Raw genomic sequence first — 18168 nt, forward strand, 5'->3', positions numbered from 1 at the left:
AGTTTGTAAACCTAGACAGAAATGATAGGAAAAATAAACGTTTGAATCTAAGGTCTCAACTTAATCTTACTTTGGGTCGATATATATTTTAATTTGATATTAAGCCACGTCGGCAAATTATTTTATTCAAGAAAGAATTGAAAGCATTGATATGAAGGTGGAAAGATCAAAGCTACAGGTTTAAAAAACTTGAATATATGAGAAGATTCGCATCGTGTAAGGTCCTTACAAAGCAACACACTACACTAACGATTGCTAGTTTCCCCATCGACTGTCAATACGCGGATTGCCTGATCCCGAGTTTCAACAAGTAGAAATAAACTTGTATTGATTGAACATATACTAAAATTGGAACGATACAGAGAAGATTGGCTTAGCTACCCTTCCTTCCGTGCATTATACAATAAAAAAAACTCAAGTCAATTTCCTCCAAAATACTATTTGTGGCCCTAAAAAGGGCCGTTTTTGCTTGCATTGATTCCATGATTTAACCTCCGAAACCGTACAGAGTGCGTCCCTGGCGTTTCAAGGCATAGACAACGTCCATGGCAGTGACGGTCTTCCGCTTGGCGTGTTCAGTATAGGTAACAGCGTCACGGATCACGTTTTCCAGGAACACCTTCAGAACACCACGAGTTTCCTCGTAGATCAAACCGGAGATACGCTTGACTCCTCCACGACGAGCCAGACGACGGATAGCGGGCTTGGTGATTCCCTGGATGTTATCACGCAAAACCTTGCGATGACGCTTGGCGCCACCCTTTCCTAGACCTTTTCCTCCCTTGCCTCGGCCAGTCATTGTTGAAGATTTGAGTTAGGTTGTTAACGAACGGTTGAAACGAAACTGATGCCTGCCTGTCGTTAACGGTCTCTTTATATACCGTTTGTAGACGCCAGGGTAGACGCCATTTTGAATGTCGGTAGAAAGTGGAGGGGGAAGTTTTTCGATTTGCAGTATAAAAAGGGATGCCAGTTTGTTTCATTCAATCATTTTCATTCAACCGTCTGAACAGCAATGGCTCGTACCAAGCAAACCGCTCGTAAGTCCACCGGAGGAAAAGCTCCTCGCAAACAGCTGGCCACTAAGGCTGCTCGTAAGAGTGCTCCAGCCACCGGAGGAGTCAAGAAGCCTCATCGTTATCGGCCAGGAACCGTTGCTCTGCGTGAGATCCGTCGTTACCAGAAATCCACCGAGCTGCTGATCCGCAAGTTGCCCTTCCAGCGTCTGGTTCGTGAAATCGCTCAGGATTTCAAGACCGATCTGCGTTTCCAGAGCTCGGCCGTCATGGCTCTGCAGGAAGCTAGCGAGGCCTATCTGGTTGGTCTCTTTGAGGACACCAATCTGTGTGCCATCCATGCCAAGCGTGTCACTATCATGCCAAAGGATATTCAACTGGCTCGTCGTATCCGAGGAGAACGTGCTTAAACGAATTCGTTGTATCTGTTTTGCATTTATCTATACCAAACGGTCCTTTTCAGGACCACTAAGACTATTTCGTTGAAAAATAAACGGTGAATGTACTGAAATTGCAGTAAAAGATTGTAAAATTCTCCCATTGAAGTGTGCATAACAAAGCAGTGCAAATTTGAAGCAAAGTGTGTGGCCGACAGGCCAAAATTCGGCAGTGCGATGTCGTCGACCTCGACGTGCTGCGCGTGTGTAAAGCCAATACGGGATGAAACAATGAAAGTCAAATGTTTCGGGACGTGTGGCTCGTTCTTGCACTTGAAATGCTGTGATGGGATAGACGAGAATGGTCTCAAATATATGGAAAAAAACCGCGGGATGAAGTTTGTGTGCAGAGATTGTCGTAATGGGCGATTGGGAAATGAAAACTTAGTTGTGAAATGCAATGAATTGATTCAATCAGTGAATGACAATTTAAATAAATGGAAAAAGGAAATTGAACTAAAGTTGAAAGAAAATGAAGAAATAGTGAAAAACATGCTAAAAACTGAAGGAGAAAATATTGTGGAGAATGTCAAAAGTGTTTTAAAAGAGAATATAACAGTGCAACCGAAAAATATAATAAATATAGAAACCCCTTCCGGTCCGAGTACTAATTTGCGATCGAGAAAAAGAGCTCGTGTGGAAAAGGATTATGTAAAAAATCCAGAAGATGATCCCGTACAAATGATGCGTGGTCGAACCCCTACTTTTGCTGATGTAATGAAAGGAAATAATCAATTCGTTACTAAAACACCTATCAAAAAAAGAGAGCCAATGGTCATAGTTAAGCCAAAAGAACCTGATCAGACTTCCAGGGCAACTAAAGAAGATTTACGAGCTAAGATCGACAGGTCTGCCGTAAAAATTCAAACCGTAAGAGAAGGGAACAACGGTAGGGTGATTCTCGGCGTCAATGATGAGGCAAATTTGCAATCTGTTATCTCAAATGTACAAAATTTAATGGGAGCAAATTATGATGTTTCGATTACAAAGAAGAAGAGTGAAGAATGTCCAGTTTACAAAAAACTAGTAGCAAACAAACGTCGTCTCTTGAATTATGGTCCATAGCAACTAGAAGAGCAGAATAAAAATCAACCAACAGTTATTTATTTGAATTGTGGAGGAATGACAGCAAACTTTGAAGATATTCGTTTGATGGTGCAATCGATGAAACCAAAATTAGTAATGCTGACAGAAACGCATGTGACAGAAACATTAGACGTAAATCTTTTCCAGCTACCAAATTTCCGTTCCGTAATTTGCTTCTCTGATTCGAGGCACACTGGAGGAGTTATGATTTATCTCCATACAAGCATAAAATATAAGGTTCTATTGAATGCTAAAATGAATCGAAATTGGTTCCTCGGTATCGAAATTTTCTCTGGAATAACTGCAGGTCGATATGGTGTGCTGTATCATTCACCTAACGACAGTGATGCCATATTTCTAAAAGTATTAGAGGAAACTTGGTTAGAAGAATTTGTTGACTTATCTAAGTTTAACTTGATAGTCGGAGATTTCAATATAGATTGGTTAAATCTTGCAGATTCCGCAAACCTGAAAAATATGATGAATTCGTTCTATCTCAAACAGCATGTTAAGGATTATACTCGCATAACACGTACTAGCCAAACACTGATTGACATGGCATTCACAAACTGTGATATTCATGTTTGTGCCGTTAACGATTTTAAAATTTCTGACCATGAAACTTTATGTTTGTACATTGATAACAACAGTATTGATTGTGATGAAAAATTAATTAGGGTAAAGAGTTGGAAAAATTACTCCCCTGACAAATTACTTACGTTGTTGAGAAATCAAATAGAACCAATCAATTCGGAATGGTTGCTAGATAATCTACATAATAAAGCAAAAAGTTTAATCGACAATATTCAAAAATGTGTCAATACATTAGTGACCATTGAATTTAAAAAAGCCAAAGAATCAATAAAATGGTTTGATACTGAACTTGCCCAGATGAAAAGAAGAAGGGATAAGTCGTACCAGAAATTTTTGCAGTGTAACACTGATCGTACATGGTCACTCTATAAAGTGTACAGAAACGAGTATTCATGTAATCTGCGAAGAAAGAAACGAGAATACATACAGCGCTCTATTGACGCGAATAAAACTAATAGTAAGGAACTATGGAAAGTTCTCAAGAAGCTCATAAAACCAGATGCACCTTTAGCTCAATCTATTGAATTTGATGGAGTAGAAGAATATGATCAGTTAAAAATCGCCAACATGTTCAATGAATATTTCATATCAAGTATTGAAGAAATAAGTAGTTCCATTGAAACAGAGCCTGAGCCCATTCAACTTACAGGATTGTATACCCGAAGCAAATTAGCCAATTTCTCACCAACAACGCTTGAATGTTTAAAGAAAATTGTCTGGACAATGGGATCATCTTCTGGTGCCGATGTAGTGAACTGCAGAATATTGAAAGATGGATTTGAAGTAATTGGTGGTAAACTATTGCAGATCATCAATGAATCTTTGTTGATGGGAAGCGTTCCACGGTCCTGGAAAGAGTCTTTGGTCGTTCCGATTGAAAAAGTAAATGGAACATCAAAAGCAGAGGAGTTTCGACCCATTAATATGCTTCCAGTTTATGAGAAGGTTTTGGAATTAGTAGTGAAGGAGCAGTTATTATGCTACATTGAAGCTAACAAAATACTGGTTGCAGAACAAAGCGGATACCGTAAAAATCACTCTTGTGAAACAGCTCTAAACCTATTACTGGCTAAATGGAAAGGAACATTGGATAAAAAAATGAAAATCATTGCCGTTTTTCTCGATTTAAAGCGAGCATTCGAAACTATTTCTCGCCAAAAACTGATTGACACGCTCTCGAAATACGGGATAACAGACACAGCTCTTAAATGGCTCCAATCCTATTTAGATGACCGATTTCAAAGAACCAAATACTCCTCTGTGATATCAAATACCAAAGAAACCACGCTTGGCGTACCTCAAGGAAGCGTTCTTGGACCACTGCTTTTTATTTTATATATAAACGACATGAAGAAAATTCTAAAACACTGTGATATTAATTTATTTGCCGATGATACTGTGATATTTATTGCTTGTGATGATGCTGGTGCTGCTGTCCATAAATTGAACTGTGATCTCGTGAATTTGAATAAATGGCTGAATTTTAAAATGTTAAAACTAAATGTCTCTAAAACTAAATGTTTGGTCGTCTCTAACAAGCATATGAACTGTGATTCAGTAAACGTTTGTATCGATGGTGAACGTCTCGATATAGTTCATGAAATAAAGTATCTCGGTGTAACAATAGATGAAAGATTAAACTTCAAAGATCACATCAACAATTCAGTGAAAAAAATTGCCAAAAAATATGGTTTAATGTGTCGTTTACGTAAAGATTTGTCACAGTGGAGTCTAATTTATTTGTATAAAGCAATCATATCCCCGCATTTTGACTTCTGTCCGTCTATAATATGTTTCGCAAATGATCAGCAAATGGCTCGGCTACAAAGGCTTCAGAACAAAATCATGAGGTTGATCCTTAGATGCCATCGAAGGACGCCTGTTCAAAACATGCTAAGTGCTCTACAATGGCTATCAATTAGACAGCGAGTAACATACCTCACCTTGATTTTAATTTTTAAAATCGTGAACGGAATAGCACCAGAATATCTTCAAGAACGGATAGTAAGAGGAACGGACCTGCATCACTATGGAACACGTTTTGCTTGTGAAATACGATCTGCATCATTTTTATTGGCATCTTCGCAAAATTCATTGTTTTATCGAGGCATAAGACTATTTAATAATTTACCAACGGAAATCAAAAGAGAAGAGAATTTCAATCGTTTTAAGATTAAGTGTTTGGCGTTTGTAAAAGTTAATTTTAGTTTATAGTACGTGTTTAATGTGAGTAATTTATTACCAGATGATGATGAAGTCAACTGAACAAACGTCTCTGAGCCGCACATGACAAATATCAAAAGCAACGCGATCTGGGGCGCGGTAAAACCCTGAAATGGACTCATGTGTGTGTGGGAAGGGTTTAATACCCTGAAATATCCCTTTTCTCAGATGGTCCCTGTTCAAAAGTTGATAATTGAGAGCACCAAAATAAAAAGCAGATAAAAAAGGCAATGATGGACGTACATGGGAATACATTCACAAAAAAAACCAGCAACTCGAAAATCGACCAAACATGAGGAGACTATCAAAATATCTTACAAGATAATCCAGCCCAAGATCCCATGTACGGGGGAAAGTGGAGGGCCATCATCATCATCATCATCATCATCATCATCATTTCAAAGAGGCAGTCATGAATTATCATGGGGAGGTATGGCTTTAATCGAAATTTTGGCGTTCCTTGTAAGGCAATCATGCAGAGAGAAACCAGCATGTTCTAAAATCATCAATCTTTGAATACTATCAGGCGATGTATTCAAGCCAAAAGGCAAACGATAAGATTCATATTGTACATAACATAACTTTTCTGAATTACTGGCTCTAAAATAATGCTCAAAATGTATACGTTCGAACTCATGACAATCATTGCGCTTAACTGAGACGCATTACTCAAATATGATATTTAATATAGAAACTTTATTCTACAAAATTTTAATCACCACTGTCGATAACTTGAAGACTTCAAATGTGTATAATTTTGTACAGTTGTTTCTTAGAAGGAATGTAAAATTTTGATGTTATCGGGATTAGCATTCTTTGCGGTCCTTAATGTGTTGATAGTCGCGAATTTTACTTCCACCACTTTTACGCCATCTGCAAAAACAGATGTGCTAGCAGCAAAGTATTGTTGCCCGGACTTTTACCCAGGGAGGAAAATTTGTTTTCACGCTCTACTAAGGAAAGGAGCAAATTGGCAATCTCGTTGGGAATATGGATCGGTCCTTTGAACATCAATGCACGCGCATTTCAATGCCAAAGATCTCAAAAGAATTAATAAAGTACAATGATTTACCAACGAATTGCCAATTATATCATCCAGGTGTACAAACATAGGCCGTCGGATTGCTTGTTTAGTCGGTCACGGGGATAATTTCCAAAACACCTCACTTCAGTCAACTTCCGGTACTCTTCCGAAGGCACGAAGGTGACAATTTAACCCACGGCGATTTTTCTACTTTCGTTATGTCTCTAGCTACGAGTCATTTTCAACATCCGTCTCATTTAAAAATCCAGGTATAGAAAAAATTTTCCACCGCCCTCCTTCTGAGGTTTTTCTTGAGGCTAAATGCCCAGACAATGCGAAAGTGGTTTGCCCATTTTTTCTAGCATCCCTTAGTTAGCTATTGCGCATTAAGGACGCCATCTTGATCTTTTGGTCAAAAAGCGTCGCTTAAACTGAGTAAATCAATGTCTTCAAAGAATTTCACCAAAATTACTAACGATATTGCCAATAAGCTTCGGGAGCATCTGTTGCCACTAAAATTTGAAAAGACGTAGAAGCATAACTCTTAGAAAATATGTTGTGGCCCTGATAAGGGCCGATTGTGGATCATTCATAGCAGTAACAAATTACTTGGAGCTGGTGTACTTGGTGACAGCCTTGGTTCCTTCAGAGACGGCGTGCTTGGCCAACTCTCCCGGAAGCAGCAGACGGACGGCAGTCTGGATTTCGCGGGATGTGATGGTCGAGCGCTTGTTGTAGTGAGCCAGCCGAGAGGATTCAGCAGCGATACGTTCGAAGATATCGTTGACGAAGCTGTTCATGATGCTCATGGCCTTGGACGAGATTCCGGTATCAGGGTGGACTTGCTTCAACACTTTGAAGATGTAGATAGCATAGGATTCCTTCCGGCGGACCTTCCTCTTCTTCTTGTCTCCCTTGGCGATGTTTTTCTGGGCCTTGCCGGACTTCTTGGCGGCCTTTCCGCTGGTTTTCGGTGCCATTGTGGAGTTGTTTGGGTAAGATTCGAAACGAAACTGATGATTTCGGCTTGGGTTGCAGCTGCTTTTAAGCAGGCAAAACTCATGCGAAACGGTTATTCCAATCGTCGAGTCCACCTATTTCCCCTACGTTTATCACATTTATCTGTTTCATTTCAGGCTGCTTCGAGCGTAGAATTTTCCCTCGTTTGCTTTATGGCACATGTGTATACCTGCATGCGCTCAGGGTTGCCAGGAGTATATAAGCACCGACCCACTTTCCGATTTCAACATTCTACATTCGTCGTTTCGTTTGTGTAAAGCTACTCTAAACTCAACTCAACAAAATGTCTGGCCGCGGCAAAGGAGGAAAAGTCAAGGGAAAGGCAAAGTCCCGATCATCTCGCGCCGGACTTCAGTTCCCAGTTGGTCGTATCCATCGTCTGCTCCGCAAGGGCAACTACGCAGAACGTGTCGGAGCTGGAGCTCCCGTCTATCTGGCCGCTGTCATGGAATATCTGGCAGCTGAAGTGCTGGAATTGGCAGGAAACGCCGCTCGTGACAACAAGAAGACCCGTATCATCCCGCGTCATCTTCAGCTGGCCATCCGCAATGACGAGGAGTTGAACAAACTTCTCTCGGGCGTCACCATCGCTCAGGGAGGTGTTTTGCCCAACATCCAAGCCGTTCTGCTGCCCAAGAAGACCGAAAAGAAGGCTTAAACCAGTATCGTCTCTTTTTACAAACAAACCGTCCTTTTCAGGACGACAAATATGTATTCTAAGAGTTTTATGTTACTTTTGATGTTGCATACCCTGTGGTACACTGAAAACAAACTGCGGAAAATCAAACCACAACTTGAAAAATTGCAAGACCTATCAAAACGAGACGAGCAGTGTGTCATTACCTGTAGGAAACACGTCCGATAGAATAAGAAGCCCTGATAGTGTCCTGTACAGTCATATTTAAATTTGAAGCCATTGCACGCATTCTAACAAAATTCAATACCTTCGACGTTGACTTTTGAAGTTTCTTGAAATTTTAGAGTAATCGGTAACGATATTCAACAAGGTCGTGTAAATTTCTTAAACAATTAGCTGATTTAAAAATTGCTACATCAAAAATATTACCTTCGAAATGAGGGCTGAAAACACTTAGAAAATGATCAACAACAAATATCAACAACATCCAAAATCCCGACGTTTTGGCAAAACATTACTATGGGCCCTATTATATAAGACGAGTCACGAGTCATTTCACTCGACAGTGTATGGGTTACTCGACTCGTTTTAAGCAATAGGGCCCTATATTTTACTCTCACGCATTGAAGCTTCATTGAAAATTTCAAAAACTTCTATTTGCCATAGTAATTCCTTTATAAAACTCTCCAAGCACATACCACATTCCAATGATAATAAATTCAAATCAAAATAAGGAACACTATGGAGATGAAAAGTTTTAAGTTATATGGAATGCAAATATGGATGGAAAGAAAATCCAAATATTGGACAGAAGAAAATCCCAATTTAAACTCCAGCTTTTGATTATACACGCTATGGTCTAATGCGATCAACGATTGGTTAACTGATTGATATGTCATTTAAAATATCTCATCTACAAAATCAATCCAAAAGAAATATTAAAGTTCATAACTTTTTCTTAAAAGAGAATTTGGTGGCCCTGAAAAGGGCCGTTTGATTAACCAACGGAAAAAATTTAAGCACGTTCTCCACGAATACGACGAGCCAGTTGAATGTCTTTTGGCATGATCGTGACACGCTTGGCATGGATGGCACACAGATTGGTGTCCTCAAAAAGTCCAACCAGATAGGCCTCGCTAGCTTCCTGCAGAGCCATGACGGCCGAGCTCTGGAAACGCAAATCGGTCTTGAAATCCTGAGCGATTTCACGAACCAGACGCTGGAAGGGCAACTTGCGGATCAGCAGCTCGGTGGATTTCTGATAACGACGGATCTCACGCAGAGCAACGGTTCCTGGCCGATAACGATGAGGCTTCTTGACTCCTCCGGTGGCTGGAGCACTCTTACGAGCAGCCTTAGTGGCCAACTGTTTGCGAGGAGCTTTTCCTCCGGTGGACTTACGAGCGGTTTGCTTGGTACGAGCCATTGCTGTTCAGACGGTTGAATGGGAATAATTGGATGAAACAAACTGGCATCCCTTTTTATACTGGAAAACGAAAAACTTCCACCTCCACTTTCTACCGACATTCAAAATGGCGTCTACCCTAGAAAAACGGTATATAAAGAGACCGTTAACGGCAGGCAGGCATCAGTTTCGTTTCAACCGTTCGTTAACAACCTAACTCAAATCTACAACAATGACTGGCCGAGGCAAGGGAGGAAAAGGTCTAGGAAAGGGTGGCGCCAAGCGTCATCGCAAAGTTTTGCGTGATAACATCCAGGGAATCACCAAGCCCGCTATCCGTCGTCTGGCTCGTCGTGGAGGAGTCAAGCGTATCTCCGGTTTGATCTACGAGGAAACTCGTGGTGTTCTGAAGGTGTTCCTGGAAAACGTGATCCGTGACGCTGTTACCTATACTGAACACGCCAAGCGGAAGACCGTCACTGCCATGGACGTCGTTTATGCCTTGAAACGCCAGGGACGCACTCTGTACGGTTTCGGAGGTTAAATTATGGAATCAATGCTACCAAAAACGGTCCTTTTCAGGGCCACAAAAAGTATTTTGGAGGAAATCGACTTGAGTTTTTTATTGTACAATGCACGGAAGGAAGGGTAGCTAAGCCAATCTTCTCTGTATCGTTCCAATTTTAGTATATGTCCAATCAATATAAGTTTATTTTTACTTGTTGAAACTCAGGATCAGGCAATCCGCGTATTGACGATCTTTGGTGGAACAAGCAATCGTAATTGTGGCGTGGCTTTGTAAAGACATTACTGAGATAGCAAATAAAGATTAATTCAATTCCAACACATTCTGCGTTTGATAACTTGTATTTCGACAGGTTATGGGCCAAATACGTCGGGAAGTGGAACAAGAGTTAGATTGAGAGGGGTTTCTCAAGAACTTGCGGTTAGCAATAGGCCAGCTACCAGCGCGGAGGAGTCCACCAGCCAGTCAGCGCGGAAAAGAGGTGGTACTGGACATCAAAGCCGGGAAGGCAGAATCCGATAGGGTTACTTTCTGGTCAGTGCTATCGCATGTCATAAGCTACGCTGCGATTAATAGAGTGTGTTTATCACTACGGCTGAGAGGAGGACTCACGGGACCCGGAACAAGGATTGGCCAGCTTAAACAGAGGTTGAATGGTTTAGCCAGGAGCGGAGCCTGGGTGCAGTTGATCACTGAGCAAACTTCAATGGCAAAGTTATAACAAATCTAACTTGCACTCTTTGAAATTTATATTTTAAATCATATTAGTACTTACTGTGTATGCCTGTCAATCTTAGATATAACATTGATCAATGCAACCGGCTAATCAAATGCTGATAAGCCGTTCGAAAGAACAGTGATTTGATAACAGCAAAATCACTGATTTCTCGGTAATTATAAGCTATATTGCTCGATTACAGAAAAAGTTTCTTCCGAATCTCTTCATTTGTAATACTCGATTAACAGATATAGTTGCGGATGACCCTCAACATTTCAATAGACGCCTGGGTATTTTCCATTCCGAGGTATAAAAATTCTTGAAAAAATTAGGTCCTAATAAGAAGGAATCACAAAGTATCAATTAACTCTTAGGAAAAAAAACATTTGTCGTCCTGAAAAGGACGGTTTGGTTGTAAGTAAAGAGATGACAGTTTAAGCCTTCTTTTCGGTCTTCTTGGGCAACAGAACGGCTTGGATGTTGGGCAAAACACCTCCCTGAGCGATGGTGACGCCCGAGAGCAGTTTGTTCAACTCCTCGTCATTGCGGATTGCCAGCTGAAGATGACGCGGGATGATACGAGTCTTCTTGTTGTCACGAGCGGCGTTTCCTGCCAATTCCAGCACTTCAGCTGCCAGATATTCCATGACAGCGGCCAGATAGACGGGAGCTCCAGCTCCGACACGTTCTGCGTAGTTGCCCTTGCGGAGCAGACGATGGATACGACCAACTGGGAACTGAAGTCCGGCACGAGATGATCGGGACTTTGCCTTTCCCTTGACTTTTCCTCCTTTGCCGCGGCCAGACATTTTGTTGAGTTGAGTTTAGAGTAGCTTAACACAAACGAAACGACGAATGTAGAATGTTGAAAACGGAAAGAGGGTCGTGCTTATATACTCTTGGCAACCCTGAGCGCATGCAGGTATACGCATGAGTCATAAAGCAAACGATAGAAAATCTACCCTCGAAGCAATGTTAAATGAAGCAGATGGTTGAACCAAAATGTAGAGGAAACAGGCAGAATCGACGATTGGATGGACCGTTTTGCATGAGTTTTGCCTGCTTAAAAGCAGGTACAATCCAAGTCAACATCATCAGTTTCGTTTCGAATCTTACCCAAACAACTCAACAATGGCACCGAAAACCAGCGGAAAGGCCGCCAAAAAGTCCGGCAAGGCCCAGAAGAACATCGCCAAGGGAGACAAGAAGAAGCGGAAGGTCCGCAGGAAGGAATCCTATGCTATCTACATCTTCAAAGTGTTGAAGCAAGTCCACCCTGATACCGGAATCTCGTCCAAGGCCATGAGCATCATGAACAGCTTCGTCAACGATATCTTCGAACGTATCGCTGCTGAATCCTCTCGGTTGGCTCACTACAACAAACGCTCGACCATCACATCCCGCGAAATCCAGACTGCCGTCCGTCTGCTGCTTCCGGGAGAGTTGGCCAAGCACGCCGTCTCTGAAGGAACCAAGGCCGTCACCAAGTACACCAGCTCCAAGTAAATTTGCACTGATGTGTAAAACTATGTTTTTAAAACGGCCCTTTTCAGGGCCACAACATGTATATGTTGAGAGCGATGTCTTTTCTTCTTCTAAAACTGAGATTTATCAGAAGTCTTTACAATTCCGGAGTGCGAATCTGAAAAAATGCCATAATCAGTTTTAATCAGAACCAAAATCCCACTTTGTGTTGAATGAAAGTAGACATGTTTAGTAAGTTGTGTAGTTCAACTTAACAACACTTAAGTACCAACAAATCAAAAAGTAGATACGCTGAAGTCGCTTGAAATGCGTACATTATCACCAGGGGTAGGCTAAAAAAGGAGAAGAAAAAAGAGTGTTAGTGAAATGAGGAAAGTTTATGTAAGCACACAAACTGAGCACTGTAGAATCTAAGCCTTAGATTCCTGTAGTACAATGCTTAAAAATACCCAAAAGCTTTTTAAATGCAAACTCTCCGGTACCACTGTAGGGTCGAAAATACAGGTAAAAATAATCGAAGACAATATAACAACCGCCTAACAAGATCTTATAGATCTCCAGCTTATCAAAAATAAATCCATCTAACTGAAAATTCCCATTTCAGTTCACAGAGATCCACTCTCAGTAAAGCTGACATGATACAGTTTACATGTTCTAATTATGATTTGAAAACTATACGGATAATTGACTACTACGGCACTCTACATCCTGTATATGATTGATTAACCATTGTCTATTGGAAACTATCAGGTACATTTTTAATGCCAAAAGGCAAACGTATAAATTTATAATGCGTCAATTACTGCCCTTTGAGGATTTACCGCAATTATTCCCAATCGGCCCATTTCAGTGCCACAACATATATTTGTTGAAAGTTGAGTCGCATTTATACTTTTGAGATCAATCTGTTGCATATTCATCATTTTCATCTAGACTTAAACAAAATGATAAAACTCCCAAAAAACCACTGTCCCCGATTTTAATCAAGACCAAATCCAATTTTTACTAGAGTACAGTTAATTATTTTTTAACATAATTACGTAGTTCAACTTAACAGCACTTCCCAACCCAAGTACCAGATTGCGAATTACTAGTTTTTCTTGTGTTTGAACTAAAAAATAACTCCATTTTCCAACTTCCCAAAGAAAAGTTTCATTGAGTTACCAATGGTGACTGTCAGAATATCTAAAAATTATTCCATCGTCCTTATTCTTAAGTGGAATTTCCATTATACCGAAAATTTCTATTTCAATACACAGAGATCCATTCTCAGTTATACTGACATGATACACCTTCTGATAATTATTTGGGAATTCTATGTATATTATAACTTTGCCTACTGCGGCACTCAACATCCTTTATATGTTTTTATATTCAAGTTCTTTTGAAAACTATCAGGTACATTTTTAATGCCAAAAGGTAAACGAATAAATTCATTATGCCACAAATTCTGCTTTTTGAGGAAAATCAAAGTAAATAATCAATTTTAATGTTAACTAGAGTGTTCGCAGCTGATTGAAATTGGAATTGTTTCGAATCTTGCAATATACATCAACTAAATCCCGAATCATCGTCCTTTAGAAATTTCTTGCATTGTATGCAAACCGTACAAAATTTCTTTTTTCTCGGAAAGATAACGAAGCTGTTTTCCAGATATTTGTTGATAAAGCATAAAACATTTGAGAACCAGCTTCCAGATTTCATTATGCTTTTCATTTATTAAATCAAAGCAACTTGTACCGGTTACTATGAGTTCATATGAACCGGTTTCTGAGATACTTAAAATAGGTTTATGAGAAGGAGTTTCAATTTTTAATATCTTTGATATGATCAATTTCGAATAAAATTTAAATCAGAAAATGTGATCGTTGTTCTATAAGTTGGCACCAAGCTTCGCATGAAGCAATACTCGAGACAGGTTGTGTGGAGTTTTTCTTTGATTTTTTTTATAGGAAAAAGACAAAAAAAATATCTAAAATACCTCAAAAATCTTTTAAACCAATACATTGTTCGTAATACATTAGAATAATCGTACTTTTCTAATAAGTGTTTGTTCTTAAATTATGAAACCAACTCTCAATCAAATTTCAAAGGAAGTTCCCAGAGAGTGTCTTGGAAAATCGCCTTTTAATACGGATAAATCATACAAATAATAGAAATGTTTGAATGATCTATCTAGGTAACTGATCGCTCCTTCATTTGAACAGTATATCATAAAAATTTGAATTGTTTCAATAGTGAAAATTTACTTTTCCCGAAACAATTTTAATCTTTGTTGCTAAGGGATGGTATGAAACTTCAAAATATCACATACCTTCATGATTATTCAGTTCGTTTTAATGGATTTTTAGATAGGCTATTGAGTTCACTTTGACAAAGCGTATCAAAATTCTGAAAAAATTGTCAAAATTTAAAATAAACATCACTTTAAAAAGAGACCATTTTTAAATAAAAAAACTATTCCCTTCAAATGAAATAACAATACCTGTCGCATGTCTCTAGCACGGACATCAACTGCAACGGACTGCTCGGTGCAGTCATTGGAGGTATTCGAAAACCTTTCCTCGTGAAGTTTTGAGCATTCTACCAAACCAAAATCAAAATGACTGAAACCGAAGTTGCTGCCGCAGCTCCAGCTGCCTCTCCTGCCAAGGCAACCAAGAAGCCAAAGGCCCCGAAGGGAGAAAAGAAGCCCAAGAAGCCATCCACCCACCCGCCAGTCAACGACATGGTTGTTGCCGCCATCAAGGCCCTGAAGGAACGCAAGGGATCGTCGCTGCAGGCCATCAAAAAGTACATCGCTGCCAACTACAAGTGTGATGTGGCCAAGTTGTCGCCTTTCATCAAGAAGGCCCTGAAGAGCGGTGTCGAGAAGGGAAAGTTCACCCAGCCCAAGGGCACCGGAGCTTCCGGATCTTTCAAGATCAAGGCTGAGGATAAGAAGCCAGCTGGCGAGAAGAAGAAGAAGGTCGCCGCCAAGAAGCCAAAGAAGGCCGCTGGTGAGAAGAAGACCGTGGCCAAGAAGCCAAAGGCCGCTGGCGCCAAGAAGCCAAAAGCCGCTGCCGCTAAAAAGCCAAAGGCTGCCGCTGAGAAGAAGGCCAAGGCTGCCACGGCTAAGACCGCCAAGAAAGCCGGCACCGTGAAGAAGGCTGCTGCGCCCAAGAAGGCCGCTGCTCCTAAGAAGGCTGCTGCTAAGCCAAAAGCCGCTGCTAAGCCGAAGGCCGCCGCTAAGAAGCCAAAGACCCCCAAGAAGACTGTGGCCAAGAAAGCTGCTGCCAAGAAGTAAATGTATGATAATTTCAACACTATTTATACAATCAGTCCTTTTCAGGACTACCAACCACATTATGAAAGAGTTTTCCAATGAAATATTTCATTACCTGAAGTACGCTTCCGTGCAGACTTTTATTGCAAGATTATATCAAATTTTGCTGTCATGCCTTCCAAGCAAGATTTTGTATCATTGAAAGCTGAATAATAGGGTCATAAAATCAAAGTTTTCAAAATGGTTAAAAAAAAGTGAGAATTCTTGGTATTCATGGTGCCTTCCAGACCTTTTTAAAATCATTTTCCAAACAAGGCTGTTAAAGCTTTCAATAGAATGAAAATTGGACAAAACACAGAACTTTGTCCTCCTTTGTTGTGCCTAAGAAGCATTGGAATATTCGTCGTAAACCGTTCGGTGTTTATGTGTTGCCTGATAACTTTCAAAGGATGATGATCAATCCTTTATAAATTGCTTCATAGATTTGGGTATTTGACTCGATTGTTTTCAGAGAATGATGATTATAGCATAGTAAATTTGAACATTGCCTTTTGGGTTCAAAAATGGGCCAGATGGTTTTCAGAGGAAAGTGTATATTTAAATGCCTTTATGACATGATATAGAAAAACGCAAGCATACATCAGACATAACCGCCATTTTGCGTCCAAATCCTCACTACCGATAATACAAACCAAGAAGTTTAAAAAGCTATTGAGCTTAGATTGAAGGTAAACTTAACAGATGTGCTTCTTTACAACTGTCAACAATGAGTTCAATTTAAATTATGATCTACTCAATTTCAAATGAAAATGAACTGATAGTTAGTTTTATTTGCTAGAATAAGGAAAAGGAAGTTTGTAAACCTAGACAGAAATGGTAGGAAAAAATAATGTTTGAATCTAAGGTCTCAACTTAATCTAACTTTGGGTCGATATCTATATATTTTAATTTGATATAATGCCACTCCGGCAAATTATTCTATTAAAGAAAGATTTGAAAGCATTGATATGAAAGTGGACAGATCTAAGCTACAGCATTAAAAAATGAATATATGAGAAGATTCGCATCGTGTAAGGTCCTCACAAAGCAACACACTACACAAATGATTGCTAGTTCCACCATCGATCGTCAATACGCGGATTGCCTAATCGTGAATTTCAACAAGTAGAAATAAACTAATATTGATTGAACATATACTAAAATTGGAACGATACAGAGAAGATTCGCTTAGTTACTCTCCCTTCCGTGCATGATACAATAAAAAAACTCAAGTCAATTTCCTCCAAAATACTTTTTGTGGCCCTGAAAAGGGCCGTTTTTGCTTGCATTGATTCTTTGATTTAACCTCCGAATCCGTACAGAGTGCGTCCCTGGCGTTTCAAGGCATAGACGACGTCCATGGCAGTGACGGTCTTCCGCTTGGCGTGTTCAGTATAGGTAACAGCGTCACGGATCACGTTTTCCAGGAATACCTTCAGCACACCACGAGTTTCCTCGTAGATCAAACCGGAGATACGCTTGACTCCTCCACGACGAGCCAGACGACGGATAGCGGGCTTGGTGATTCCCTGGATGTTATCACGCAAAACCTTGCGATGACGCTTGGCGCCACCCTTTCCTAGACCTTTACCTCCCTTTCCTCGGCCAGTCATTGTTGAAGATTTGTGTTAGGTTGTTAACGAACGATCGAAACGAAACTAATGCCTGCCTGTCGTTAACGGTCTCCTTATATACCGTTTTTCCAGAGTAGACGCCATTTTGAATGTCGGTAGAAAGTGGAGGGAGAAGTTTTTCGTTTTCCAGTATAAAAAGGGATGCCAGTTTGTTTCATTCAATTATTCTCATTCAACCGTCTGAACAGCAATGGCTCGTACCAAGCAAACCGCTCGTAAGTCCACCGGAGGAAAAGCTCCTCGCAAACAGCTGGCCACTAAGGCTGCTCGTAAGAGTGCTCCAGCCACCGGAGGAGTCAAGAAGCCTCATCGTTATCGGCCAGGAACCGTTGCTCTGCGTGAGATCCGTCGTTACCAGAAATCCACCGAGCTGCTGATCCGCAAGTTGCCCTTCCAGCGTCTGGTTCGTGAAATCGCTCAGGATTTCAAGACTGATCTGCGTTTCCAGAGCTCGGCCGTCATGGCTCTGCAGGAAGCTAGCGAGGCCTATCTGGTTGGACTGTTCGAGGACACCAATCTGTGTGCCATCCATGCCAAGCGTGTCACTATCATGCCAAAGGATATTCAACTGGCTCGTCGTATTCGTGGAGAACGTGCTTAAGCGAATCCGTTTTATCAGTTTTGCATCAACCCATACCAAACGGTCCTTTTCAGGACCACTGACCCAATTTCAAAGAGCTAGTCTAGAATAATTGCTTCAAACACTGCAGGTCTTATAGTAGACAAGATAATTATAACTTAAGGTAAAGTGTAAAAATGCGTCGTTTCTCTGTCTTCACGGCTGGTTAGGGATCTATTAGACATTCGTTAGATTAATGAGTGATCAATTCGTAATCTTAACATGAAACAGTTTCAAATTTTTATTGGAATTGGACAGTCAGGAGAAATAATTCTGATTGTTCTCTCCGAAAATGCGATCGATTGCAAGAATGTTTCCAAAAATCTTTGATATGCCGCCTTAGTTTAAGTATTCACCTTTATTTATATTATCTCTCTTGGTATGCACGCCATTAAACCGTTGGCGAGGAGCGTTGGTACTTGAAAAGCAAAATGGCGGCA

The 18168-nt window shown here is 40.4% G+C and overlaps 5 protein-coding genes across 6 annotated transcripts in view; 3 read left to right on the top strand and 2 right to left on the bottom strand.

Annotated features, from left to right (window-relative positions):
- The window catches only part of LOC129754924 (diacylglycerol kinase eta-like), a 453200-nt gene that overhangs the window by 317761 nt on the left and 117271 nt on the right, over positions 1 to 18168 (bottom strand). The window lies entirely within an intron of this gene.
- Positions 258 to 17088, bottom strand: LOC129754929 (uncharacterized). Its single transcript, XM_055751196.1, has 5 exons — positions 16803 to 17088; positions 11178 to 11222; positions 10788 to 10790; positions 9121 to 9465; positions 258 to 801 (listed from the first exon to the last, which is right to left on the bottom strand). The coding sequence occupies exons 1-5, from the start codon at positions 17086 to 17088 to the stop codon at positions 488 to 490; spliced, it is 993 nt and encodes a 330-aa protein (XP_055607171.1). The 3' UTR covers positions 258 to 487.
- LOC129754939 (histone H3) lies at positions 1010 to 1453 on the top strand. The gene has a single exon (XM_055751206.1). The coding sequence runs from the start codon at positions 1016 to 1018 to the stop codon at positions 1424 to 1426; it is 411 nt and encodes a 136-aa protein (XP_055607181.1). The 5' UTR covers positions 1010 to 1015; the 3' UTR covers positions 1427 to 1453.
- Positions 9661 to 10256, top strand: LOC129754937 (histone H4). Its single transcript, XM_055751204.1, has one exon. The coding sequence runs from the start codon at positions 9675 to 9677 to the stop codon at positions 9984 to 9986; it is 312 nt and encodes a 103-aa protein (XP_055607179.1). The 5' UTR covers positions 9661 to 9674; the 3' UTR covers positions 9987 to 10256.
- Positions 14749 to 15569, top strand: LOC129754933 (histone H1B-like). Its single transcript, XM_055751199.1, has one exon. The coding sequence runs from the start codon at positions 14774 to 14776 to the stop codon at positions 15455 to 15457; it is 684 nt and encodes a 227-aa protein (XP_055607174.1). The 5' UTR covers positions 14749 to 14773; the 3' UTR covers positions 15458 to 15569.

The sequence above is a fragment of the Uranotaenia lowii genome, chromosome 3 (genome assembly GCF_029784155.1).
Source record: "Uranotaenia lowii strain MFRU-FL chromosome 3, ASM2978415v1, whole genome shotgun sequence".
Taxonomy (NCBI): domain Eukaryota; kingdom Metazoa; phylum Arthropoda; class Insecta; order Diptera; family Culicidae; genus Uranotaenia; species Uranotaenia lowii.